A 27,080-nucleotide genomic window follows, 5' to 3' on the forward strand; every position below is an offset into this window, starting at 1 on the left:
CCTGATGCCACCCAGGATGCTGAAAGTTAGGGATTTCTCATCATTTTCTGTAAATGTTCTCAAGGCATAGGGGCTTCCTTCAAGCTTCAGGAAGTTCTTTGCCTGGAGCTGCTCATCCTCTCACTGGCACGTGCCTTGGTTTGGGCACTAACTCCATTTATTTTGGTATGTTAGGAATGGGCTTTCTTGTCCTGTTTCCCTCTGATGCCAGGACAGAGCCAAAAGAAGAGTGAAAAATACATTGTTCTAGGTTTTCTTCTTAGAGTAGCAGTGAGGGGCTTCAGATGATTCCTTCTTTTGGAGATGTACATTGTAAACAGTATTGGTTCCAAAGATCAAATTGGAACCTATGAGACAAAACATGTTCCTTGTAGGAATAAATCATGGCCTCCCACATTTGCTCTAGTTCTCTGGGAGTTGTATGACTGACTGACATGTTTCTTTCAGTGAGAGACTGACTCTTAGTGGCTGAAATGGTGGCCTTTGCTGGACTACTTGCAGCTGTATTGGGCCACAAAGGTGTCTTCAGCAACCCCATTGTCTTGCATTCTCCAGCATCCTAATAGTGGAGTTGGGGATGACTTCGTTCTCGTTTTTTGACAGCTCTCTGTCTTTGGGCTTCCACTCTCTAGTCTGGTGGCTTTACAAAAGAGGGGATGGCCCTGAGTGCCTTCAGAGTTTCCATTTCGTCAACTTCCTTTAATTAAATGGTTAGAAAGTGCTAGCGTCTTGCAAAAATGTTGCTGAGTCTATCCTTTTGAATGCCAGGAGATGCCTTGGTGTGTGAGAATGGGTCCCCAGCAGAACCTCTGGAGAATGTTTGCTCCCTTGGCCTAGCTTTGTTAGAAGCTGCAATTACTGCTGTGGTGCTAATTACTTTGCCTAGCATTAGATCACTTTACATGAAAAGTTTGAAGATTGCCAGCAAAGGTCAACCCAGGGCCTCTGCTCAACTGCCCTCCAGTGATAGCTCTCCTCGTGAAAAGATGTTAGCAAAGCAGGGAGCTGGCAGAATTAAGTGGGAGCTACACCCAGCTGCACAGGTATGAGCCCATGTTATTCTTACTTGTGGACCACACTCTTCAGGGTAATCTCTTTGGGCGCAGCAAGCAGTGAGTGAGATCGGAACCAAAAATAGGGGTGAACACCCATTCTCTTTCTCTCTCTTTGTCCTTCTCATCTGCTCCTCTTGCTCTCAAGTCACAGGATTCAGGCATGGACTGATACCTCTTTTTGAAGGCCTGAACTGATCAGTGGCAGAGGGTTTTTGAAATTTTGCCAAGTATTGTTTGTAGCCAAGAGCTGAAGCTTGCCATTCCTGGAGCAGGAGAGGGACAATGCAGTTCTGTGCAAAGAATCTGGAGAGGTCTTCCAGTTAAAAGCTGGGTCTATCTTCTGTTAAGGTTGCTTTGGACAGTTACAGGTAGTCCTCATTTAGCGACTGCCTCATTTAGCAATCATTTGCAGTTACAACGGTGATGAAAAAGTAACTTTATGACCAATCCTCACATTTACAACCTTTGCAGGTCTGTAAAGCAAAGGAAAGCTGGAGGAAGTTCATAACCACAGTTTGCTTAACAACCAAGTTGCTGGTCCCAATTGTGGTCCCTAAACGAGGACTGCCTGTACTTCATAAGCCATCAACACAGATCTGCTGCTGTTGCTCATCATAGCTTTGTCATAGTTGAATGAGACCACTTAAGTCACTGAGCCCAACCCCTACTCAGTACAGGAGTCCATATTAATTAGAATCATAAGAGTTGGAAAGGACAGCCGAACAAAAGTTCTCATGTCTGGAGCTTGTTGTACATCAGAGAAGGAGCCTTGTACCGTCTTCGTGGCCTCACCCTGATATTGCCTTTATGAGGAGGGTAAAGCCAGAGTTGCTCAGGATCATTGACTCTTGGAGTAAGAATTCAGTGAGCAGTCACTGAACATGGGCCTTGCAGGTCAAATTGCCTCCACTATACTGGATTACCGCCCCCAGTTTGAAATGGTAGAAGATGGAACAGAAAGGATGAAGCGCAGTCCTTTATTCCAAGAAGATGGAGAGTTGTCCCATGGATTCTGAGCAGGTCTTGTTGCTGGGGAAGAGCCAGGGGGCTGCCTAGGATCTGCTTGAATGGTGCTTGGGGAAGTTGTGACTCCCCCTGTGAAGTTTGACCCCTCTCCGTGTTGTAACGGTCCTGCCAAAATGCCAAGATTCTCCCCAGCTGCCTCTCCTTGGTTGGTACGAGTCGAACTCACTGGAGGGCATGGCTTACATCTTTTTTCTTAATTACTATCAAACAGGATTTTGAGCTAGATGAATGGCTATTATTGACATGGCTGGATACAAAAGTGAGGAATGCAGATGTGTACCAAGTTAACATCACATTTTACTACTGCTGTTTATGTAAGGTGTTAACCCCAGAGAGAAATGTGGAGAAGAGAAGGTTCTCCAGGAGAGCCTTCATCCATGAGCCTTGTTCCAGGAGGATGAAAGTTGCAGGCAGGGGTTCTGCTGTCCCTTTTAACTTGACTTGGAGAATCAGTGTTCATGCAGAGGGTTTCTGAGATACTTGTTAAAGGTACAGATGTATTTACAGATTTAACCATGATGTAGGAATCTGGTCTATTTCTGAATGTGTAATTTCCCCAGCAGGATGTGGTTGCTGAGATCAAGGAGATGGTTTAAGCCACTAGAGATCTCACTCTCGCATAGGAAACCAGGGCAGCCCTTTCGTAGGGAACCCTTGGAGCTGCTTTGGAAGACCTTTGAAGCAGGCCAGGCAGTCGTGTCGGAACCGGTTGCTCTGAGAACAAGCGCGTGGACTAAAGTGTGGGGCTTTTAAGATGCCTCTTAGAGAGTGGACCTTGCAGCACAAGCCCTCTGACAGGTTCCAGCTCCTTTTGTCACAAGGTGCTGTGGCAGTGAGTTGAGAAGGGCTTGGGGGAGAGTCGCCCAGGAGCAAGTCAAAGGGCCGTGAGAGTTCTCGGGAGAAAAAGTCGTCGTCTAGGCAGAGCTGGTCTAGGCAGACTGCAGGATTGTGCTGAATGGGCTCTGTCAGACACACAGACTGCTGGTTTGATGGGTCTTCCACCCCATAGTCCCCTGGTGAGATACCGCATTACCCCGGGGTGCAGCCAGGATCGTTCCCCAAAGCAAGAAGGTGGGTCTTCAGCAAGTGGCACAGCCTCCCTCCACAATGGCCTACCCCCAGGGAGATTTTGGCTTGGAGGAAGCTTCCCCCGGCCCCTCTTCATGCTGACTGAGCACTCTGGTCCAAAGTGGATCAGAGTCAGTCTGGTGCAGTTGGCCTTGTCTTGTACTTCACCTCGAGGCCTGGCGGCTGGTGCCCAGGGAGGAGCAAAAGAGGCTGGAAGACAAGGGCTGCAGAGCACACCTGTGTCCCGTCACAGGCAGATCTTCCCCACAGCCTCCATGAGAGGGCAGGACTGGTTGGTAAACTCGTGCCAGTCCCTAGAGATCTACCGGGGCTCCTGATCATCCTTCTGCCCACCCCACCTCGGAGTGGGTGCTTTTAGGGCCTTTGGAGAAAGGCTGTAACTGGGCAGCTGGAAGAAGCTCTGGAGGGGTTGCTGCAGCCGTGGCGGGAGGCGGGCTGTTGGCTACCTCTGCTCTTGTGGTCCTTAATTTCTTGCAAGGGGTGCTCTTTCAGGAGATTTGCAATTATCCTTATAAACAGTTTTATCATCTGCTTGGCAATCAATAATGCAGCTTATGCTGCTTTAATATCTCGGTGGTATCGATTACCTTAACAGCCATGCCACTGTGGTCAGCTTCTGTTAACCCTGAGCTTCCTTCACTGGCAGCGCTTGGAGCACATGTGGGGCCAGAGTGCAACAGGAAGCCAAAACAGGCCTGGGGGTGTGACGTGCAGCCAAAGAGGAGAGCCGAGTGTGGCATGAAAGGGGGTGCTGGGGAGTCCGGTCAGTGACCTGGGTAAGGGCAGATTGGAGGCTTTGCACCCTGTGGCGTCTTAACCCACTTCTGACCTGGATTTTTTGAAGAAAAGGAGCAGACCCTTTGTGCCGCTCCTCCTGGGAGGCAAGTCCCCAGATCCAGGCTGGGCTGGAGCTGGTAAATGAAAGAATAGCTTTGCTGGTCTCCAAGGCCGGCTTCCTGCTTCTCCCAGAGGCCAGTCAGCTGCTGCTGGAGGGTTTGTGCAGATATTCCCCCCCCACCCCCCACCCCCATGCAGCTTTCAGGACCAGGAGGCTGCGTTGCCTGTCCTCAAGCCAGGCTGGGTCTGATATATCTTGACCAGGCCGCCCACCCATGCTTTTTTCTAAGCTATGGAGCCCCAAACATTCTGGCCTCTTTTCACAAAGAAGATGCTCTCCCTGGGTTGGCAGTGCCTACTTGCTTGCATTTGGCACGGGCCGCACACTGCCAAAGGGCCCAGGTTGCTGTGCCGGCAGCTCCCCTTTGTGCAGAAGGGGGGAGGGTCGAGACGGCCGACTCCCACTGGGTCAGTTCAGTCAGTCTGGCGTCAGCCTGGGGGGAAACCCCCTCCATCAAAGGGGATAGTGCCAGTGCCCAGAGCAAAGTGCCGTGTAGCAGAGCTTTGGGGGGGCTGCGCTAGGCCAAAGTCAGGGGTCCCAATCTCTTTGGGATTGGGGGTGTATTTGGAAAGTTGAGAGAGGTTGTGGCCATGGGTGGGGGGTCGTCACGAGGAGGAGCCGGCCAGTCCCAAAAGTAGCTGTGACGTGCTCTGGCAGTTAACAAAATCACTGTGGTCCCCACTGTAATATTCTCGTTTTGACTTGCTTACTGTTGTCTCCATTTCCCCCGGGGGTAGCAGCTTCTCAGACCTGTTCTCTGCATGGGGTGGTCCCTGGGCAGAAAGTTAGGATACAGATCAAATTAGTAGCAGTAGCAGTCATAATAAATTTTGTGTACAAATTGGATGAAAATTAAGTAATACTTAAGTTATTATAGGAAATAAAATGTACTGAAATGCATAAAGTCATTTTTCAAAATCAGTTTTCAGCTCCAAAGGTGCATATGTTTCATAGAAGACAAGCGCGCATTTTATTGAAGGCCCTTTTTGATTTATTTATTGATGAGTTTTTTAGACTGCTTTAGTCTTGTGGTTTAGGTGTGTCACCCGTGGACCGCTCTGTGTAGGGCAAGACCAGCAGTGCAGCCTGTGGACGGACAGCAGTGAGGGACAGCCTTCAGTTCTGCTTGTTCTGGAGCTCCGTAGGATCTTGGCGTTCGGTTTAGGAAGCAGAAGGACAGGACGGGACGTATCTGCCTCATTATTTTGAGAGCATCCAGCGGAGATCCTTTCTGTATCCACCACGTCTTTCTTGCTTCCTTTTTACAGTTCGGCCACTGTTAGATTTTAAAATAGCCTTTGACTCAATTTAGAGATATCCACATGCCTTTTCTGGGTAATCACTTTGAGCTTATGCCTCGTGTACAAAATGGGTAATAGGCAGATTACCCCATGTCTGAAAATTAAACCAATCATGTTGATATGTATCTTAATAAGCTGAGGACAAACTTTAAAATTATTATAGTTTTATCATTTTTATGTTTTCTTGTGAACTGCCTAGAGTCGTTGGCAGTTGGGGAGTGCACAAATTGAATAAAATAAATAAAAGTTAGGTAGTTTAAACAATTAAACATTAAAGAGTTTTATAAAATTAAAAATAAAAATGGCTGCCTGTTAAGAGCCCATTAAGCTAGAATCCATCCCATCATCTCAGGGTAGTGAATTCTGCAGGTTAATTATATATTGTGCCTCAGATTTAATGTACCAGTATTTACTATATGCGAAAGGAACAGTTCCAGGTCTCCCCCCTGCCCCTCCCCCCAGTCTGGGTCAGCACCCAGGACTCCAGCTGTCCTCCCTTCCTCCTCCCCCTGAGCTGACTTTCTGATGGCACCCTGGAGGTGGAGGCCATGCTCAGAGGCCTCGGATTCCCTGGCCGGGTTGATTCCACCGTGAAGCCTTGCCAGACGCTCATCGATCCTTCCTTTGCCGCCTTGCCTTTTTTCCAGTAAAAAGTGCTTGTTTCCTCCAGCCTTTATGAGAATGAGAGGATCATTTTCACCTGGGCCAAGTGTTGCTGACCTGGATAGAAGCGCACTTTGTCTCCTGCTTTGATCTAGCTCTTGAAGCATCCTTGCTCCATTCTAGCTCGCCTGCGGCCAGGACGTCTCTGGGCAGGAAAAGTGCCCTGGGGCCTGCCTGGGCAGCCCTCATCTGCTTTGCTCACTGGCCTGGGCAGCCGTGGCAGGCAAGCTCCTCTCCTGGCTTGTGCCACCCACACAGCCATGTGGACCCCCAGGTGCAAGAAGGAAGATTGTGCCTCCCTCTGTCCTCCTGCTCTTGCTTTCAGGATCTGCACTTGGGCTTCTTCTCCTTAGCCTTGGTTCACTGTAGCCAGAAGCTTCTCCTTGCTTCCTTGTGCAAAGGGGTTGAGCAGGCTGAGAGTTTGTGCTGGAAATAGAGAAGGAAAAGGTGGGGGGGGGCAGGATCCACCTCTATTGAGTTGCTTGGCCAAGCAGGAAGAACTGTCTGCAGGAAAGTCAGCCTAGGTGTCTGTAAAAGTAGCGTCAGTGAAGCTTTTCAAGTATTTTCTGCAAAAGGGAGTTGAATCTTTCTTCCCTTTGCTTCCCACTTCCAGTTGACTGAAATTGTGGCTTCTTACTGAAGAAAAAAAAAATAGATGCAACCAGTCATGAGTAGAATCCTAGAGTTTGAATGGCCCACTTAGAGCATTGAGTCCAACCCCTGCACAGCAGGAACCCAAATTCAAGCCTTCCTGGGAGATGGCTGTCCAGCCTCTCTCCAGTTCTGTGGAACGGAGCTTGTCACTCCTCTGGCTGATTGGTTGCACTATCAAGAGGAAACTGAAGCTCATGGAATATGTTTCCTAACATTCAATCCTAATCTGCCTTCCTGTGATTTAAATCCATTGTTTTGTGCCTTGCACTCAGAATGAGAGAGAACAGGTCTTGATCCTCTTCTGTGTGACATCCTTTCAGTCTTCCCACATCAAGGCTAAACATACCCAGCTTCCTCAATCTCTCTTTGAGGGCTTTGTTTTAGTGTCCCGACCACCTCATTGCCCTTCTCTGGACCTACCTTTAAGTTCACACCCAGAAGTGGACCCAGTACTAGCAGCTGAGTCCAAAGGAAGCAGAATAAAGTGGAATGATTACTTCCTATGATTTGGATGTTTTACTCATAATGCAGCCTAAAATTGCATCCCCCACTAGATTACATTTTACTCAGATGTAAGCCTATTGAGTTACTCCCACATCCTTCTGCAAGATTCCCAGATTCCTGCTGAAAGTAAAGCTGCTGGAAAACGGGAAGCCTTGGATTCTTGATTTGGTGTCCCTGGCTGTATCCCAGGGAGGAATCTGCCATTCTTTCTTCCCCCACAGACTGTGTCTTTCCTTGGTTCTCCAAGTTTATTTATTTATGGTTTATTTGTCATTCTCCAAGCAGCAAGAATCCTCCTGGTTCCTTTGAGTTGAGGCTTTCTAATGCGGGTGTGGAGAACCAGGGAGAATAACTGCACCATGCAGATTTTGCTGAGTCCATGGTTCCAGATGTTGGCAAACCAGTGGTCAAAGTGGGTATATTTTGCTGTTTTGAATGGGGGTGGGGAGACAGAAATGAATTAACTGCCTAGTTGCCATGGTCACATGGGTCTACACAGAGAACAGTGGCTTCTCAGTTTCCCACGGTCTTCTGAGCATGAATACCTTATGGGTTACTTGACTAGGCTGGTGTCCTCAAGGTCAGGAAGGAATTTATATTTCTCTGGAAGATCTCTTGTTGGCTTATTTACAACTTTTATTCAGTAAATGGTAGGTATACCATTTATGAATTACATCAGAGTAGCTCACGCCTCCATTCATATTGGCTCCAAATGTTTTGCTAATGCTGTCTCCTGCGACAAAATGGATTGCTTTACTCAAATCCTGGATGACGCTGGAAAAAGGCACATGTAAAAACCAGCCCAAATAAGTTTCTCATTAACACTGAGACCACGAAAGGGCAACACGCCTGTGATGAAGAGGAGCGAGAACTTGTTTTAGAATCTAAGCCAAAGTGAGCAACCAAAGCATCCTTAACCAGAGCTGTCCTTGCATGGTGTCTTCCAGCAGTGCTCCTTTTGTGGTTTGGGCCTGTGACTTTTTAGTCCTTGACGAGATTTGGAGGAATCTTTAAGTAATTTACATTAGCATTTGCCATACAACGCTATATGGCTCTCATCTCTTCTAACTTGCAGTCTCCTCCAGACTATAAGCTGAGGTGGAATGTCCAGTGGGATACGCACTTGGGCGTTCTTCATGTTGGTCTTGGTCCTCCCTTTGGAGCATTGTGTCCCAAGAACCCTGCGTAATACGACCGGATCCTTTGCCCTTGTCTCTGGGCTGCAGGGTGTTGCAGAACTTACTTTTTTTTTTTTTAAAAAGACCATTACATTTGACTATACGACAGTCCTATTAGGGCAAAAGAAAGTTGTGGGGGGGGGGAGTTGTGTGCAACATCAGCATTCAGAAGCTGCAGCAAATTTCCTTGCATCAGACGTTGGCATGAAAATCAATAATGACAGTATTTGCATGGTGTGATTATTGCGTGCGTGTCATTGCTTTGGAATCATTTTGTGTGGACACCCCTGGTCCCAATATTTCTAAGGCCCTCCTTTCTGCTGTCTCTGAGGAGCAGCTGATCTGCCTTGCTTAACCAAAGAGAGAAGCATGTTTGTTTGAAAACTCTGGGAGTTCTGGGGCAGGGAAAGATGAAGCCGTGTATCCTCTTAAAACCTGGCTTTGCTTCTTCGTGGATGTCAGGATGCAGGAGGTTGCCCCCAGGTGCTTCCTGTCGCTGGAGGGGAGCGACAGAGCCTAAGTTGTTCATTCCACAATGGCAGCCAACCTTTTTGTTACAAGCCAGGGATGGGGTTTGCTGGGGTCAGGCCGGGTTGGTCAGCTTGGCTTCGGTTGATTTTCTTCCTTTGACCGTTCAACTGGTCTGGACCCCGGATCCTTTCAACTTTATGGGCTTCTTCTGCACGAAGAAGATCTCCTCTTTGGGGCAGCAGCAGGATTCCTCTTAAAGGAAGCTTCCTGACTGTTCAGTTGCGAGGGGAAGGGATCTTCTTGAATTCAGATTCACCAATCTACTGATTATAAATGTTGATGGTTAATTATTTTGATTACCGGCTTTAATTTTAATGTTGATTTGGACCAAATTGATTTTGTTTAGTTTTATACTTTGTATTTCATATCGTAATCTGCCTTGAGTTTTGGAAAAAACAGAAAGCCAGGGTATAAATTCAACAACAAAAAATAAATCTGCTTGGCGTCACTTGCTGTACCTGGTGCTGGTTATTCTGTTCTTGATTTCTGCTCTGCGTGGAATATTCTGCGCTTGGTGGTAGCTGCACTTGAATTTTAGAGATAGAAGCCACATTGAGGACTTGATCATCCTGAGGCAGAATAGACCTACTTTAGGAAGGAACTCCGTTGCGGTGGTTTGGGATGAGAGCGGGAAGAAGGATTCCTGAGGGTGGACGCAAAGGAGCTGTGGAGGGGGGGGAGCCTGTGGGGAGGGCTGGGGGTTCCCAGTCCCGGGGCACTCTGACTGAACATCATTGATTTTACGGGAAACACGTTTACAGACAGTGTGCTGATCGACCTGCCTCATTGAGCAAGAGCTGCCTTTTCTTAACGACTGGCTGGAGGAGTGGGGCATGCCCGGAAGGCACCGGGTCTGCCATGCCGCCATCCAGACTAGGAAACGGAGACTTGCCCCCTCCGCATAGTCCCCGTGGCTAATCCCGCGTGCAGGCCGGGAGGGCTGGCAGAGAGGAGGGCTTTCCCTGGCCTTGCTGAGCAGGGAGGGCGGCCAGAGAGCCCCCAATTAATTGGAAAGCATTTGCCGGTTTCCCTGGCCTGGCCTGGCCTGGCCTGGCCTGGCCTGGCCTGGCCTGGCCTGCAGGGGAGATTGGCTTTGCTGTCAATAAACAAGTCCCCAGTGCAGCATCAAAGCCGCAGTCCTTTATCAATCGCAGCCTCCTCTTCCCGCTTGTTCCTGTAACTTACCAAGCATTTATGACATTGATTTTACAATCAGGTGGTTAACCCCCTCCCCCACCTCATCAGCCCTACCAGCCCCCTTGGTCCAGCCTGTCAGTCAGGCATCTGCGTGCTGGGGAAGCCAGCCAGCCGGCCTCAGGCCCCTCGGGCGCATCAGAGGGCCTGTGGGTCAGCCGCCCCCCACGGGTTTGTTGGCCCCCCGTGCCAGGTTCTTCGGAGGTAGGACGCCAGGGAGAGGAGCGGCTGCTCGTGCTGCTGGAACGGGCAGCCTGGGACCTGCCTCCCCGGCCGGGGCCACCAGGCGCATTGGCCTGGAGCCTGCCTTGTGGCCGCGGGGCAGAGGAGTCCAGGGATGCTGAGGCAACCAGGTAGTTGCCAGGGAAGGGCAGTGAGTAGCCAGTGAGAGGCAGTGGGCAGGATCCCAAAGGGTGGGTGGGGGTTTGCCCGGGAGGCTTGGGCCAGCAGAAGCAAGGAGCAAAGCCTGGGTGAACAAGTTGACCCCCAAGATGCTTGGTGCATCCTGGCCTTTTGGACCTTGTTAGTAGTGGCACCTAGATGAAATGTGTGTGTGTGTGTGTGTACACAGATATACAAACAGAAGCACAATGAAGATACAGTGAAAATGTAATTTAAAACCCATCAAGGCAAAAAACCTCAACCAATTAATTAGCTCCCAAAGTGGGAAGGGTCACTTTTGCCATTCCCCAGCTGCCCGTGGGCACTTCCATCCTATGCTGCCCTTGGCCACTGGGCATCCCTGCTGTTCAGGGGAGAGCTTCGCTTCCTAGCTGAGAAGGCAGGCAATGAAGGGGCAGTTGGGTGGTGGGTTGCCCTTGCTCTGCCCACCCTGCCTCTTCCCAGACCTGGGCCGGCTGTGGCCCACCGCTGGGCTCCTCTCGTCTCCTCTCCTCTGTCGAGCTGGGCCAGGTGTGCTGAGCCATAGACCTGCCATGCTTCTGGAAGCTGCTGGGCCCGGCACGCCTTCAGCAGACCCTGAGAGTTCACGATGAGGGGCAGGGCTGGTGCTGGGAGGCCTGACAAGCACATGGAGAGTTTTGGGTACTGGCCTTGCTTTGCGTCACTTGTCTTTCTGCGAAGTTCAAGTCTCAGCGTGCCAAAGATGCCACCTCAGATAGCTCCTCCTTTGGATCTCTGAGCGGCTGGGGGTGCAGAGTAAGGGGTGCCTCTGAGGTGTCTGGGTCACCAGGGACCGTGGGACCAGCCAGGGGCTGCGGTTTTCAGAAGAACCCTTCAGACTCTCTTGGCGTGGATAGGACGAAATGCTCTCCACGTGAAAGACTCGCTGGATGAGTGATCTTCTGACCAACAGCGTAGAGCAGTTCTTTAATCTGGCCCTTGAGAGGCTCTAAAGGAGGGCAGGATGCCCTCTTGCAGGGAACTGAGAGTCTCAGCTTCCTTCTGCAGCCCTGGGCCTGTGCCCTCCCTTTCTGATTTCCTGAAGCCTGGTGGGGGTCCTGGTGAACTTCTGTCCAGGGTTGGACACAGGCCAGACAAGCTGCCTTTTGGGGTGAGATGGGTTGGGTGCTTGGTGTGGCCAGGCCTGGCTGACAGGTGTCTCTCTTTGTCTCTCCCCTCCCTCTGCCCACCTTCAGGTCCCAGCTGTGCCAGGTGCGATGAACGCTGGCTGCAGGGCTGACAATGGAGGGCTGTGATTTGCCTGTCATCCTGGGGAAGGACCATGGGGGTGCTGTCCCTCAGCACCAGCAGTGGACTGAATTTGGTAGTGCTCACCATCTCCCCACCACACCTGGTAATATGGAGCCCTCGGCAGCAGAGAACCTAGGCAAACAGCAGGCTCCCTTCTGTGAGCACTCACCCGAAAGTGCCACCACCGCCTCTGCTTCCAGCATTGAGCCCAGCAGCAAGGAGGTCAGCTGTAATGAATGTGCAGCCTCCTTTGCCAGTTTACAGACCTACATGGAGCACCCCTGCCCCAGTGCCCATCCTCTCCTCCCTCTGCAAGAGGACTGTGGGAGTGACACTGGCGAGGAGGAGAGTGACATTGAGAATTTGGCAGGAGAGATCGTCTACCAGCCGGATGGCTCAGCATACATTGTGGAAAGCCTCAGTCAGCTGGGCCAAGGTGGTGGGGTCTGCGGGGCTGGCAGCGGTAGCGGGGTGCTCCCGCCACTGTTGGTGAACTCTCTCCCCGGCACGGGAGCCAAGCCAGGGGAGGCCACTGCAGTTGCGCCACAGGTCTATCCGCAGATCATCAACACTTTCCACATCGCCGCCTCTTTTGGGAAGTGGTTTGAGGGCCCAGATCAGGCCTTTCCTGGCACCTCTGCCCTGGTGGGGGTCAGCCCCGTCCTGCACAGTTTCCGGGTCTTTGACGTGCGCCACAGAAGCAACAAGGATTACCTGAACAGCGATGGTTCTGCCAAAAGTTCCTGCGTATCCAAAGATGTTCCCAACAATGTGGACATGTCCAAATTTGATAGCTTTGTACTCTACGGGAAGAGGAAGCCCATCCTGATGTGTTTCTTGTGCAAGCTCTCCTTTGGCTATGTCCGCTCATTTGTGACCCACGCGGTGCATGATCATCGGATAACTTTGAGCGAGGAGGAGCGGAAAATTCTTAGCAATAAGAACATCTCCGCAATCATCCAAGGGATAGGCAAAGACAAGGAGCCCCTTGTAAGCTTTCTGGAACCAAAAACCAAAAACTTTTCACACCCTTTAGTTTCCACAGCTGACCTCATAAGCCCTGGACACAGTTTCTATGGCAAATTCAGTGGGATTTGTGTGGAAGGGGAGGAGGGTGCCCCGGCTGGGGCTTCCAGTGCAAGTGAACAGCCCCAGCCAGACCTCTTAGCCCCTGGGGGCCTCTTAAACCTTGGTGGGCTGACGAGCTCAGCTCTGAAGACCCCAATTACCTCAGTTCCCCTGGCCCCACCCACTTCCAGCCCTGCTGCCTCCTCTGAAGGGAAGGGCCCCGGGGGGGCGGGGGGTGACACACAAGAGCGGGCTGTGCAGGAGAAGGTGGAATCAGCTGGGGAAGAGGAGGAGGGGGAGGGGGAGGAGGAGGAGGAGGAGGGTGGCAGGGGTGGCCAAGGGCTGTTCCCATGCAGGCTGGAGGGTGACCTGGAGGAAAGGCTTCCTGCAGAGCCCGGGGCGGTGGCAAGCAGTGGCAACAGCCCAAAGGATCTTGCTCTCTCAAACCAAAGCATCTCTCCCTTAATGCCTAACGTGCTTCAGTCGGTGTCGCGGAGCACCGCTTCTTCTAGTTCTCATTCTGCTTCTTCCTTTGTCTTTGATGGTGCAAACAGGAGGAATTGTTTAAGCTTTAACAGTGACGGTAGTGAGGGCAGCCAGAGGCTGGACTTCGGTGACGAAAGTGCCAATAGAGACGATGCTCCGGTCCCAGAGCCAAATGAGAGTCTCGGGGAGGACGGGACCTGCGCCTCCCACCACCCACACGGGGGGCCCCTCTGCGAGCTTGGGGGTGGGGAGTGCCCTTCGGGGAGCGGTGTGGAGTGCCCCAAGTGTGACACTGTCCTGGGGTCCTCGCGCTCCCTGGGTGGCCACATGACCATGATGCACTCGCGGAACTCCTGCAAGACGCTCAAGTGTCCCAAGTGTAACTGGCACTACAAGTACCAGCAGACGCTGGAGGCTCACATGAAGGAGAAGCACCCGGAGCCGGGGGGGGCCTGTTCCTACTGCAAAACCGGGCAGCTGCACCCTCGGCTCGCTCGGGGCGAGAGCTACACCTGTGGTTACAAGCCTTTCCGCTGCGAGGTGTGTAACTACTCCACTACGACCAAAGGCAACCTCAGTATTCACATGCAGTCGGACAAGCATCTCAACAACATGCAGAACCTGCAGAACGGAGGCGGGGAGCAAGCGTTCAGCCACGCCGCGGGGGCGGTGGCCGTGGCCACGGCTGCTGCTGCCAGCATTGGGAGCGGCTGTGGGGCCCCCTCCCCCACCAAACCAAAAAGTAAACCAACCTGGCGATGCGAGGTGTGTGACTACGAGACCAACGTCGCCAGGAACCTCCGCATCCACATGACCAGCGAGAAGCACATGCACAACATGATGCTGCTCCAGCAGAACATGAGCCAGGTGCAGCACGGCCGTCACCTGGGCCTGGGTGGCCTGCCAGCCGAGGCGGAGCTCTACCAGTTCTACTTGGCCCAGAACCTGAAGGTGGATGGTGGCCCTGCCTCCGAGGCACAGTTCCTGATGGGCGGCAGTTTCCAGGGGGACCCCGCCAACGTGGTCGCCTCCGTGGCCCCGTCGCTAGGTGAGAGGACTTGCCTCGGCCTTGGCCTCAGTATTGGAGAGGCAGGGGCTGCGTTTCTTCCCAGCCCCCCAAACAATGGGGGTGGCGTGCAGCTGGGGCTCTTTACCACGTGCACCTTGTGGGAAGGGGCCCGTGAGGCTGACAAGGCCCTTCCGCTTGTCAGAAAGGCTTCTGGGCATCCCCCAGGCTGGGCTTCGAGTAGGGCAGGGCTGGAGTTTCACCTGCTGGGTTGGGGAAAATGGGACGCGACACGTGGAGGAGATTCCTCTCCATGGATGCTGGGGGGGGGGGTGTCCCTTGCCATAAAGGCTGTAGCGAGAGCAGAAAGCCCGATACCAGGATCAGTTTGTGCCACTGGATGTTCTGGTCACAGGAGTGAGAGCTGACTGTGACGCCTTCCAGAAGCCCAGGAGCGCAGGGGACCCCCACGTTTAATTGTCTGCCTAACCGGGCTGCGTTTCTAAATGCTCAGAGTTGCTAGAATCCAGTTGGTCGCCATCTCGGCCAGCACGCACTTCCCTCCGGCCGCATCTGTGCTGAGTGGCAACACGAGGGTTGGCTGTGGACTTTCCCTGGCTGGTTGGTCTTCCCGGTTCTAGGCGGAGGATGCGTTTCTGCCATGGCCCCGGGAGGGGAGGGAGCAGCAGCAGCTCTTTTGCAGGTGTAAGAGGATGGGATTCTCCCATGTCCCTTAGCAGGAACTCATTACTGGAAATGCCTGCATTTTAATCTTGTAATTAAGCATGGCAACTGGTATAGGGAATGCTGTTTCCAGCTTTAGGTGCACTGGGATAAAGTGCTTTTGGTAGAGTTGAGTGAAAGAGCTCCCCTAATTAAGGGGCTTGTCAGAGTTCTTTCATTTCATGGCTAGTTCGTGAAAAAAATGCACATTTGTCATTGTGTATGTAGCAAGGGCTTTTGTTGAAATGCAGTACAGAAAGTTTTTCATTAACAGACTCCGTTGCTTCAGAAGAGACTTGAGTGTCTCTTGTAGGATTCCGAGGGTGTCATTTGTCTATGCAAATTGTGTCCACCGCAGACACGTCGCCTATCGGTGTGCATTCTGAATAGCCGGTCTGCGGAGATGAAGCCACTCAGGCTGTGGGGGAGAACCTCCCCGGCGTGGCCTTCCGATCAGCCTGCTGTTTTCTCTCCTCCTCTCTGGAGAAAGCCTGGCCTGGTAGCTGGCGGATTGTGGCGTGGGAGAGCCTGTGTGCGCGTAGGGCGCTCTCACGGCCTCGGCCCGCCTCCGACTGGGGAAAGAGGGCTGTCATGTGGCGGTGGACGACTGGCTGGCATCCTGCCCTCCTTTTTCTCTCCGCAGCCCCCTGGGAGTCCCACCGGGGAGGAGGGAGCTCGCTTCTCCTGGGTAACAGAATCCCTGCTCTGAAGCAGGAAGAGGGGCAAAGCGTCAGTCCCAATGTCTCTGAGCCTTTTTGTTCCCTCCCGATCTCCAGAAAGAGTGCCTGAGGCCCCTGAGCTTGAAATTCCAAGATCCCTTCCTTGGAGGATGGCGGCGGTTCGGGAGGCTGCACTGGCCCTTCCTTGAAGAACGTCCCTCGTCACGGGTGCTTGGACAATCCCGGCCATGGGTCAAACCCCACTGGTCCAGCAGCACAGCAGAAACCCGCCTCTCTGCGGCTGCTGGTTGGTGGGGAGCAGGGCACCCCGGAGAGGCGGGTGGCTCGGGGGAGGGGATCCCGCGTCGCTCTGGGAAGGAGCTGCAGAGGCTGGAGAGCAGACGAAGGGCACCCTCCGCGCCCAGCCACTCGGGCATCAGCCTCCGGGGTGAAAGGGGTATGTCAGAAACTTGCCTCCTGTCTGCCCAGGGGCAAAGAAGCGTAACACACCAGCAAGGAGGGGATCGCTGCCCCTTAGCCGGCACCAGCCTTGCTTGGGGCCTTCCCCTCTGCGGCTTACAGCTTCCCCTTCTCTCTGCGCTTTCTCCAGAGCAGCAGCCTCCGGAGGCAGGGCCCGCAGCGGCGGTTGGTCAGTTCACATCAAAGCGTAGTTCCGCTTCTTTTGCCATGGAAATGTCTCTGGCTCGAAGACTGCTGCAGCTTTCCCCTGGTGAGGCTGAGAAACGGGAAAGGTTTGGGAGAAAAGTGCAAACTGCAGTTCCAGGGAGTGAGTTTCGGAGGACTTCAGGCGTTGTTTTCCCACTTGACAATCGCGAAATGTGTTTTGTACATCTCCCGTGGAACCCTACAGTTGGAAGAGGCTGTGGAGCGCAGCCCTGCTCCGTTTGGGAACCCGGCAGGCAGGGCCCAGGCGCTGCTCGGCCCCGGTCCTTGGGGATGGCTCCACCGTCAAACTGCTCTTAGCCCAAGTTTTTTTCCTAATGTTCAACTGAAACTTGCCTCCCTGTGACTTAAGACTGCCGTTCCCTGCCTTTGCTGTGGGATGGAAGGAGCGTGATGTCTCTTCAGATTTTGACAAACGCTGCCGTGTCCCCACTGTCACCTTTCCTGTGGCCGAACACGTCCGGTTCCTCCCTCTTTCTTCCAGAGAGTCCATAGCCCCCTGAGCGTCTTCACTGCCCTTCTCTGAAACTGTTTGAATTTCTCTGATGCCACCCTAATGCGTGGGGCCTAGAACTGGGCCCAGGACTCAGGGTGGGTTCTGACCACCACAGGGTAGCAGCGCTTTATTTCCCATAATTTGGGAATTATGGTTCTAGTTTATGCAACATCAAGGGGATGGATGCCTTGATACCAGTCCAAAAAGCAATGAGAATATGTCTGAGGAACAAAACTGCAAATTGCTTCATAATGTGCTTAATCTACCTTGATCTTTATTAGGTGGGAAAATAGGAATAGAATAAAACCAGAACAGAAACCCCGTAGTAAACAAATGGAAAAGATATGTAGATGTTGGTGTGCTCAGACCGAACAAAGCAACAAGGTCTCCTGTACTGCGTGACGTACGTTTTTGCGGGCCACGGCCATTCTCCAGAGGGAGAAGCCTGAATGGCCCCACGGCGTGTGGGGGGATGATAATAAAAGCAGAAGATGGGAAAAATGAAACGTAAGGGGTTCCAGAAGAGATGACTGCGTATTGCCATCACCTTAATTAGTCTTAAAGTGCCACACAGTTCCTTGGTGTTTTTGAAATAACATCCGCTGTCCTGATTTCTCATTTATTTATGCTCCCTTCTGCCTCAGTAAATAAACCTTGGAAACTCTAGCTTAATTTCCTCGTTGGTCTGAATCCCTGAGCGAGCTGCTTCCGAGCATGGGGTGGGTCTGTTTCTTGGCGTGTGGGTGCAGGCGTCTGGTTCGAGGGCCCGTGTGTGAGAGAGTCTCGTCCAGATGGGAGCCCGCGCAGCGGCACCGAGGCCCTGCTCCGGTTGGGCAAGGCTCCTGGATTCGAGCCCAGGGTTGGGCTGGCAGCAGTGCAGAGAGGAAGGCCAGGCCTTGCCTAGTGGAAGGGGAAGGCTGATCACCACAGTCTTCTCTTGGGGGCGGGGGGCCGCCTTCTCGATGCCGCGCTCCACTCCTCGTCATAAGGGCCACTCCTCCGTGCTCCAGGAGTCCCAGGGTGCGCTCCGCTCCCTCCCCCTTTGAATGCCATTCTTCCATCTTAATGGCCTGAGGAGGGTCCCCGGGACCCCCGCAGGCCCGGGAGCGGGAGCGGGTGGAGGTCGCCCAGAGCTTTTCTGACTGCCTTCTTCTCTCTCCGTGCAGTGGGTGGAGAGATCCCCCTGGACCCACGGCTCGGGGGTGGGCAGCTGGTGTCCGAGGAGCTAATGAACCTGGGGGAGACCTTCGCCCAGACCAGCGACCCCTCGCTGAAGCTCTTCCAGTGTGCTGTGTGCAACAAGTTCACCACCGACACCCTGGACCTTCTGGGGCTGCACATGAACGCGGAGCGTGGCCTGCCCGAGGAGGAGTGGAAGGTGGTGATGGGGGATGCTTACCAATGCCAGCTGTGCCACTACAACACGCAGCTCAAGGCAAACTTCCAGCTCCACTGCAAGACCGACAAGCATGTGCAGAAGTACCAGCTGGTGGCCCACATCAAGGAGGGAGGGAAGGCCAACGAGTGGCGCCTCAAGTGCGTGGCGATCGGGAACCCCGTGCATTTAAAGTGCAACGCCTGTGACTATTACACCAACAGCCTGGAGAAGCTGCGCCTTCACACCGGGAACTCCAGGCACGAGGCGAGCCTGAAGCTGTACAAGGTGAGGAGGAAAGAAGGGCCTGGGGCCAAAGGGCAGGGGCTCTGTTTCCCAGCACTGGCCCCGCCCTGGCTCTGTGCGCTGGGCGGCTGCACGGAGGGCCGCTCGGAGTCATCGCCCCAGGACCCCTGCAGATTGTCGGGGCTTGACCAAAGGCAGCACCGATGAGTGCTGGCGGGGAGAGGGGCAATGCAGCCCAGATACGGGCTGCCACTTGCAAGCGCAATCCAGCGACCTGGAGGGGAGCCGCACTCTCTGTCACATGGTGCCTGGCCTGGGCAGCCTTGCCAGCCTGCCCCCCCGGATGAGTTCAGCTGCAGAGACACAGGTCATCTCCAGCCACACGGCTGTGCCACGCGGGCCCTGAGGCAGAGCAGGCGCTCCTGAGCGTGGCTGCGGGAACCCCCATCTCCCAGGCCACCTTTCTTGAGGCAGAGCTCCAAGGCGCTCGGGGTAGGGCACGGGGACGTCAACGGCATGGCTGCCTCCGCCACCACGGCCGGTCAGGGCCACGCTTGCTTGCAGCCAGCCATCGGAGGGGTAATTCTGCTTTCCCGTCTGCTGGGTCTGGCCGCAGCTTCCTCTTCCATCTCCCCCCCCTGCCTACATACAGTAAAGAGTCCTTTCACTTGTGTGGCAGAATTGCTCCAGACGTTTATATTGATTTTCCCTGGACTTAGAGCTTCACCTTTTTCTCTAATCATCCCATAATGGCTTTAGTATGAACAATCGGGTACCACCTGCCATAAATCTAAGCGACAGCTTTGCTCCCCGGACACGTCGTCTTCCACGCTTTTGCCCTCTGCACTCTTGGTTCTCCAGCCCTTCCTGCTCTCCGCTCTCCCGCTCTCAAGACGGGCTCCCCACCTAGGGGCTGGTGTTCCCCCTCCCTCGGCTGCCTCTGGCTGTGGAGCTCAGCCCCCGCCCCCCCCCGAGACACTCCTTCAGGAGGCCGGCACAGGCTGGCAGGCCGGCCGGCTGGCCAGCTTCTGAAAGCCAAAGTGGGCGTCGTCTTCAAGGGCGATGGAGCTCCCAGGAGCAGCTGGCCTGGCTGGAGCCAGGGTGAGCGAGTCGCCAGCAGCCCCTTCCTTCTGCTGGCCTGGCGCAAGGTTTCATCCGCCTGCTTGTTCCTGCGCATGGGAGGAGCAAGGAGGCGGGTCTGGAGGAGATTCCCCTCTCCGTTTCAGCGTGGCGGTCCTGCCGGGCGCGTCTGCCTGTGGCCTGTGGAGCAGCAGAGTGGTCTGGCGTGGAAACTGGCCCAGCAGCCAGCGGACCTAGGGTCAGGCTCATTCCACCCAGCCCCAGGGCTGCATGCGGGACTCTGCAAGAGCCAACGTCTCCCCACAGGCCCTTGGGGAGGAGATGGTGAGGCAAAGGCAGCAAGATGTTCCTTTCCTCCTGCTAACGTGATTCATTCGCCTGGCACTTGCCTAATCAGTTTAGAGTGCCGTTAACTGGATGTAATCGAGTTCTTGTCTCTCTGAGGGAGAGAACCCTCTCTGGATACTGCCTGGGTGAGAGAGCACCAGGCTTGCTACAGTGGCAGTCCCACCTTTGCCCTTTTCCTTTCCTCCTGTGGCTTCGTGGCTTCCGGGTGGCGTGTAGACGGGGCCGGCCACTGTGAGTGTCACATGTGCTGTCCCGCCTTCAGCAGCTGGGAGCGCTCGTGAACTTTCCAGTGGGCCGCCACGTCCACTGTTTCTCTGTGGCAGAGAAGGAGTTGGGGGAAGAGGCCTTTTTCAGGGAGTGGACTCGTGAGGCCTTCCCCAAGGAAGCCGGGTCGGTTGGTCCTGTGTTGGCCCTTGTGGTTTTTTATAAATTAGCTTCATTTTTCTACGCTAGCGAGACAGAAGAAAAGTGCAGACACGTACAACGGTATTAACAATCTAACTTCGATGTTAATAATCATAATGTTGAATAAAAAAAGTGGAAAAAGGTCCAGAAAATTATTTTGCAATTAGAACAAATCCACAAAACCTGACCGTTTCCCACCAAATGGAGTTTGTTCAAATGTTGACAAATAACGCGCGTCAACATCTGCTGCTGTAAATTAAGCGTGAATGTCTCTTTCCAGGGTTGTCTAATTCTTTTAGACAGCCCTGTACCTACAATATCCACAGTTCTTGATGTTGTAGGGTTGGAGTGAGCCTAGAGGTCAACCTGCTGCATGATGCCAGATCTGTCCTGATAGATTTTAAGCAGTGGTGATTAGACAGTAACGTACGTACCTTTCATGCACAGAGATCAGCCGGACTTATATTAGCAATCCCGTTGTTGGGAGCTCCCAGAAGTGACGGTAATAGGACAAGATGGTTGCGTGAGTCAGTCTTTCCACTCCTGAGGGGCATCTCTAGATGGGGCCCTTCTGGCTTGCCCACTTGACGGTAACTTTGAGTAACTGGACTTTACCCTGCTCTCTGGGAATTGCCTAAGATCCTTTCTTTTTCTTGCATCTCCCTTCTTCTGCCCTCTTTCTTTCACTTCTACTTCAGGGTCTGGGCTGCGATCCTGCATCTTTCCTGGGCTCCTCTTGCTTGGCCTGGGTTCCCATGAAGTCCCGGGGCTGGCTGCAAGAATTCTCCAAGGCCTGACGTGCTCCGGCCATCGTATTGGCAGTGCTTCAGCTGGTTTGGGCTGCAGAATAAAGATAATGAAATCTTCAGTGCTTTGTTGGATTCGTTAGTTGCATAACTTGCACCCTCTCAGTGAGAGGATTCGTTTTTTGCTTCCTGAACTGCTCCCAAAGTAAAAAGCAGAGAGGGTGCAAATTACACAACTAATGAATCCAGCAGATCTTGCTGCATGTTGTCCACGTCACACTAGTTTAGCGTTGATCTTTGTCTGGGGAAGAGACTCTCTTTTCAGGCCCTGCCTGCAATCCCCCTGCCCACCCCCGGCCTGCACCTCCTCTGTCTGAAAGAGATGGCAGGTTCCCCAGGTGGCACCTTGCCTCAGCCACCTGCATCTGTTCCGCCAGTTTGTGGGTGGCATTTGGGGCACTGCTGAACAGACACAGCCAGGATTTTCAATCCAGCATATTCACTTCCTGCCCCCATCTCATGGACTTCTGGATAGAAGATTGACAATGCTACTAATAACGCATTTTTTTAAAAAAAAGTAAGCAGCACTAAAGTAGAAAGGCCACTAACCATTCCTACAAACAGGAGCAATTACAGCATCTGACTAAAATAGCTGATGGGATAAAAGACCGCAGAAAATGAGTTTTTCCCCCTGAAAGGGAGCAGGAAACAGAGTTGCAGAGCCCGGATGTTGGCATGGGAAAGATTTCCTCCTCTTTGATTGGTCACTTAGCCTAGAGGAGCCTCTCCCTTGCAGATCCTTCAACCCGGGTTAGCTGCTGTTGGGAAGAGTGCCGGCCCTCGGGAGCGGCATTTGGCCCTGGCCCTCTCGGCATTTAGAATATCCACAGAGGTGCAGCCCTTTCTTCGCATGTTTAATCATTCGAGTTTAGGCTTCCTTTTAGCATAAATTTTAATATCTGATTTAAACTTTTTGTTTTGCTTTTTAAATTAGAGTGCTCGACCCAGGCTTTCAGCCCTCGGGCAGAACAGTCCTCTAGACTAGCAGCTGTTGGGCCAGGGTCTTGTCTGGGGAGGAGGGCCAAGACCTCAGTCTCTCGAGTGAGCATTCTTCATAAGAACAGGGAGAGCGCCCCGTTCTGGCCTAAGTTCTTACGGATTGCCGCTGCCTTCCCTGGAGACGTTCCCATTGGCTCGGTGCCCTTGGCCGCCAAAACCAGCTCATTCTGGACTACAAGAGCTGCCTTGAAATAAGATGACGAGGGCCCAAGCAGTCCGCAATGGGGAAGGGAAGCGGGGATTCAGCCTGGGGATGGGGAACACAGCTGTGGCACAGGAGCTCCTCTGAAGCTGCTGGACCAGCAGTGCCCCCAGGCTTTCCTAGACTGGCAGTCTAGAAGTGCCCTGTTGGATGGGGGAGGACCTTTGGATGAGCAGTCTGGATTTAGGAAGCCATAAGCAAAGACTTCTAGCAATGGGTGTGTTTCAAGAGAAAGCCCCAGGTAGAAGCACCGTCCAGACCCTTTTGCACTTCTTTCTCTTCGTCCCACCCCCACGGAATGGTCCGCCTGGCCCCCCGCTTGCCACTTGTTTCTCAGCGGTCAGATTTGCTCTCCTGTTTGTGGCCTTGAAGTCCACTGGAAGGTCCAGCATAGCCAGCCAGGACCCCTCCCCCCACCTCATTCCCAAAGTCAGTAGCTGGTTGATTCTAGACGCCCTGCTTAGTCCAGAAGCTAGAAGTGATTGTGGGGAGACCAGTCTGAGGATTTCTTAGAATGGCAGGACGTTCTTTAGAGCCAGAGAGACCAGCACGCGGCGCCGTTCCTCCCCCTGTGCTGTTCCTTTTAAGACCTGCGGAGGGTCTTGGCCACGGCTGCCCCTGGAGGAGAAGGGCTCTCTGGGGTGTCTGATTGGTGAGACGGGGTGGGCTTCTCAGACGTCCTTTTTCTATTTTGGGAATGTTTCATTTTGAATTTTGTATTTGGTGTGCTGCCCAGAGTTATCATGGAGTTGGGTGGCTTATAAAGGCAATAAAACCGCTAAATAAGATAAATAAATCTGGCCTGGGAGCTAGAAGAGCTGCCGTCTCCACGAGGGCCTGTCCTGGAGGAATACAGTCTCAGGACCTGTTCAGGGTCTCAGGGCTCTTGCTCAGTCATGTACCACAATCGAGAAGTCCCCTGGCCCGCCGCTGAGGAGGAAGCTTGGTTCTCCGGCTTCGCCGTTCCGCTTTCTCCTCCCGGGGAGCCATGCTGGCACATGCTGAAAGGGAGGGGAAAGTCTTGCCAGTGTCCGCAACCAAGGTCGACCTGAGGACTCGGTGGGCTGTCTAAAACTTCTTGAGGAAGCCCTGCTGGGGAGGATGCCCAGGTTGCCACGAGACTTCCTAGGCAGGAGAAGAGGCTTGCCTCACCTTCAAGGTGGCAGGCCTGTGGCAGGCTGGGATCCTTTCCCTCTCTGTGGGCTTCTTGGGAGAGGAACTGGTAGCGAGGGCCATCTGTAGGACTTGGGTTGGGTGTCAGGTGGGAAACCCCCGCAAACGTAGCCGTGCTGCTTTCCTGGTGCTACAAGCTCAGCTTTTTTTCTGAGGAACAGGTGGGAGGTGGGACCCCCCCCCCTTCCATTCTGCTCGGTTATGAATTGTCTCTGCATAGCTAAGCAGCTTGTTCTTTGGGTCCTGGCTTGGTCAACATAGGTCCCCAGGCCTGTGGTCCTTCAAGTGGGTTGTGTTGATTTTAGTGGGAATTAAACAATTGCCAGGTCTTAGCCCTCCCCCCCATCTGTAGATTGATCCTGTAAACTGTCGGCTTGCTTTCATTTAAGGCAGATTCTGTCCTGTGGTATCCCTTTTGATTGTGACATGCCTCTTAGAGGATTGTAATTAGCCCTGGGGTGCAGGTCGGAAGGAAGCCCAGGGAAGTGCTTGCGGAGGCCCAGCATGGAAGGACAGCGGGTGTCATACATCCCCTCCTGCCTTTGGGAGCTCCGGGGCAGCTTCGCTTTCACAAGCAGTGAATTCCCCATTTGCCGTCCCTGGAGTGGACGGACGTCTGAGTTCGATGCATAGAGCATCTTTCCTGAATGAGGTCACATTCTGTCCTGCTTTTTCACCTACGGTTCTGAGCTGAAACAGGGAGTCTTCTAAGAATCCAGTTTTGCTTTGGATTTTTTGCCAGTCGTGATTTCAAAGCTCTGGTGGTGATGAAATCATCTGGTGTTTAGAAATGCATACTGGAGAAAGCTTTTTAACTGTGATAAAAGGGGTGCTCCCTGTCCACACTTGTCTCCATTACAGTGGACAGCATCTTCCGTAGCACAGGTATGTTGGGGTGAGCAAATGATTCCCAAAATCTAATGGGCTGTTTGCAGCGGAGGCCCCTCTTTTCTAAGCTCACCTGCAGATTGTTTTGTTTGGACATTGGAAGCAGCCAGGGAAGTCCATCCCCGTTACATTCCTCCTTATTAACAAACAGCATATAAGCAAGTCCAGATGATATCTGTCCAGGAGTTCTCCACTCACATGGGAATTGCTGATTTCCTACCCCAGAAAAGTACCTTGTCCTACAAACAAGCCACTGTCCTCAAGATTGGGAAGCTCACTAATTTAAGACTGCTTAGATTAACATCTGATTTAGGTGAACTGTTACTAAAAATATTAGATTTACAGAGAAGGATGAATATTTCTGAAGAAATATTCACATCATTTCAAAAAAAGCTTGGTTCTGGTTTTCCTGAACAAGCAGAAGACCAGTTACTAGGGAAAGAACAGAAGAGCTAAGAAGAATTGGAAGAGAATCATAGAGTTGGTGAAGCAATCCTTTGGGTGTAACCAGAACAGGGAGGTAGAGCCTCTCTTAGGAATTGATCAGGTTGTGCAAATAGAGGTATGTTGCTAGTGATTCTCTCCCTCCTGCTGTCACACACGCGTCCAAGGTCCATCTGTAGCAGGACTTTTGATTTGTTCATGCTTCATTAAGGTAGGAGCTGTGAGGTGGCCAAATGTACAGGCAACTCCATTATTTAACTCTCACATACAAAGTGAGATTAAAGGCTAAACAGGTCTCTCTGAGCTGGAGGATGGGCATTAATATAGCAACTGCTAGGCATGTATGGCAAAAAAACCCTCTCACCTTTGATTAATTGCTGTCAATTACATGTGATAGGTTTTAATTGTAAGCATTTTAGATGATATCAAGTCATTTATAAAACTAGTTTTGTATGGTATGAAATTCTCCCCACCCCCACTTCCCAAAGTAATGTCCTACCAAACTGGCAATTTCTTAGGCAGTTTATTATCTTGGTCTAGGATGAGTTGAATGTTGCATTTGCGTTTCCTAGAGAACAGTAAGTCCTTTGCCCGATCCTATGATGAACCTGGGCAATATTTCTTCCGTTTCCTTCTACCCCATAGTGCACCTGTCATGCTGAAACAAAAGCAGCTCTCGTCTCATCCATGGAGACCTCAGGCCTGAAGTCATCTATGAGACCCAATGAATCAGGGTTGCAGGCTATGCTGTCATTAGTAGGTCCCAATGTAGACAGCAGACTGGTGGGAAAGATCCAGTGGAAAGTTGCAGCTCCAAGCCCTCCATTCATCTCCTCCTCTCATTCTGCCTTGCATCAGACAAGAGGACATAGTCTTCCTTTTTCTCTAATTAACTTGAACAGCTCATGGCAGGCAATGGCAACCCAGGAGATCATTCTCTCACTTTGAATTGGACCTGATCCTATTCAGACAGGAACTGAAACAGAATAAAGGTCCAGTGCCTTCTGTCCCCACAATGACCAAGCAGATGTCAACTCAAGCAGATCACGTTAATACCAGCCCACTTGTGTTCTTCCCCAACAGTTGGTATTGAGAAACACCTTACTTTGATCCTGGAGGCTCCATCATACCACCAAAGGATCTGGTCAGTGCCAACTGGCACGGGTATTCAGGTAGTGGCTGCTACAGTTGAAGCCATTTCAGTGGACAGAAACATGCCTGCTGCTTAGAACAATGGGGGCTGACGAAAGAGGCATAGTGCTCATCTGAGTGCTAGGACCTGCCTGGGACTGGATTTTTGGTCCATGTGGCTCAGCACAGTCTCTTCTCTAAGCTCTTAGGTTCTCACCCTGCCTGGCCCCCTTTTCCTCAGAGATGCTGGGTATTGAAGCCAGGTCTTTTTGGAGCTGTAAGAAAAGCGGAGTATGTATTGTAGGAATCTTATTCCTTTCAGGTCAGGTGTTTGTCATTCATGTTCAGCTAAGTGGCTTCTGGAGGTTTTTAAATATCATGTGCTTGAGATGCAACCATCCTTCATTTTACTTGCCTTTCTTTATGGAATGCCATACTTCCTTTCACCAAATATTCTCAGGGCTGTTTGATTACAGAATTCCTATATCCTGCCAAAGGCTTTTGCTGTAGGAATTTAAGGCAGGATTGTTCATGTAATTGCATGTAATTGCAATTGATAATTCTCATTTCATGCAAAGAATTAAGCTGTGCACAACCAAGTGGTAATCCTGACAAAATAATTGCTATATGGGGATAAATGCCCTTGGAGGAGAGTTGCCCATCTCTAATAGAGGAGAATATATGTAGCTCAGGGTTGAACCTTCCAGTTTTGGTGGGAGCGGGGTTTTCTCCTTGGTCGTTCCTTGATTAGGGTATTGTTTTCTGCTTGATTGTTTGTCTGGTGTCAATCCCTGCTTATCTGGGTGTCGCTGCCGGAAAGGATGCGTTCTGGTCTTTTTGTTTCCTTCTTAGCTTTTTCACTGTCTCTTTTGAATGGTGTGTCACTGGCAGGGCAAGCTGCTGTATATAAACAGGGAGCAAACCCCACAGTCGCACTGATGATGTTACCTAGTCAGGTAACGAAACACCTGCAAGCAAACCACACAGCTCAGAGAGCATCAAGGACTCCACGGTTGTCCATCTTTCCTGAGAGGTTTCTCCTTCATGTGTATATAGTATGTGTGATGGCTTTGCTCAGGTTGATCTTCTGGAACCCGAGGTGATAGCAGCTCAGT

At 52.2% G+C, this 27,080-nt stretch overlaps 1 protein-coding gene across 4 annotated transcripts in view; it reads left to right on the forward strand.

The window, feature by feature from the left end:
* ZFHX3 (zinc finger homeobox 3) overlaps positions 1 to 27,080 on the forward strand; it is a 101,787-nt gene that overhangs the window by 31,978 nt on the left and 42,729 nt on the right. For 3 of the 4 annotated variants that reach the window (XM_088136333.1, XM_088136332.1, XM_088136334.1), the window contains exons 2-3: positions 11,692 to 14,348; positions 18,035 to 18,531. In XM_088136333.1, the coding sequence (XP_087992459.1) occupies positions 11,738 to 14,348; positions 18,035 to 18,531 (3,108 nt within the window). In that variant the 5' untranslated portion in view covers positions 11,692 to 11,737. Of the gene's footprint in view, positions 1 to 11,691; positions 14,349 to 18,034; positions 18,532 to 27,080 lie in introns of those variants that run through there. The other variant, XM_088136335.1, reaches the window with a different exon arrangement.

The sequence above is a fragment of the Python bivittatus genome, unplaced genomic scaffold, assembly GCF_059951505.1.
Source record: "Python bivittatus isolate LINGU-HERP-01145 unplaced genomic scaffold, Pbiv_v1 ctg000190_np1212, whole genome shotgun sequence".
Classification (NCBI taxonomy): Eukaryota; Metazoa; Chordata; class Lepidosauria; order Squamata; family Pythonidae; genus Python; species Python bivittatus.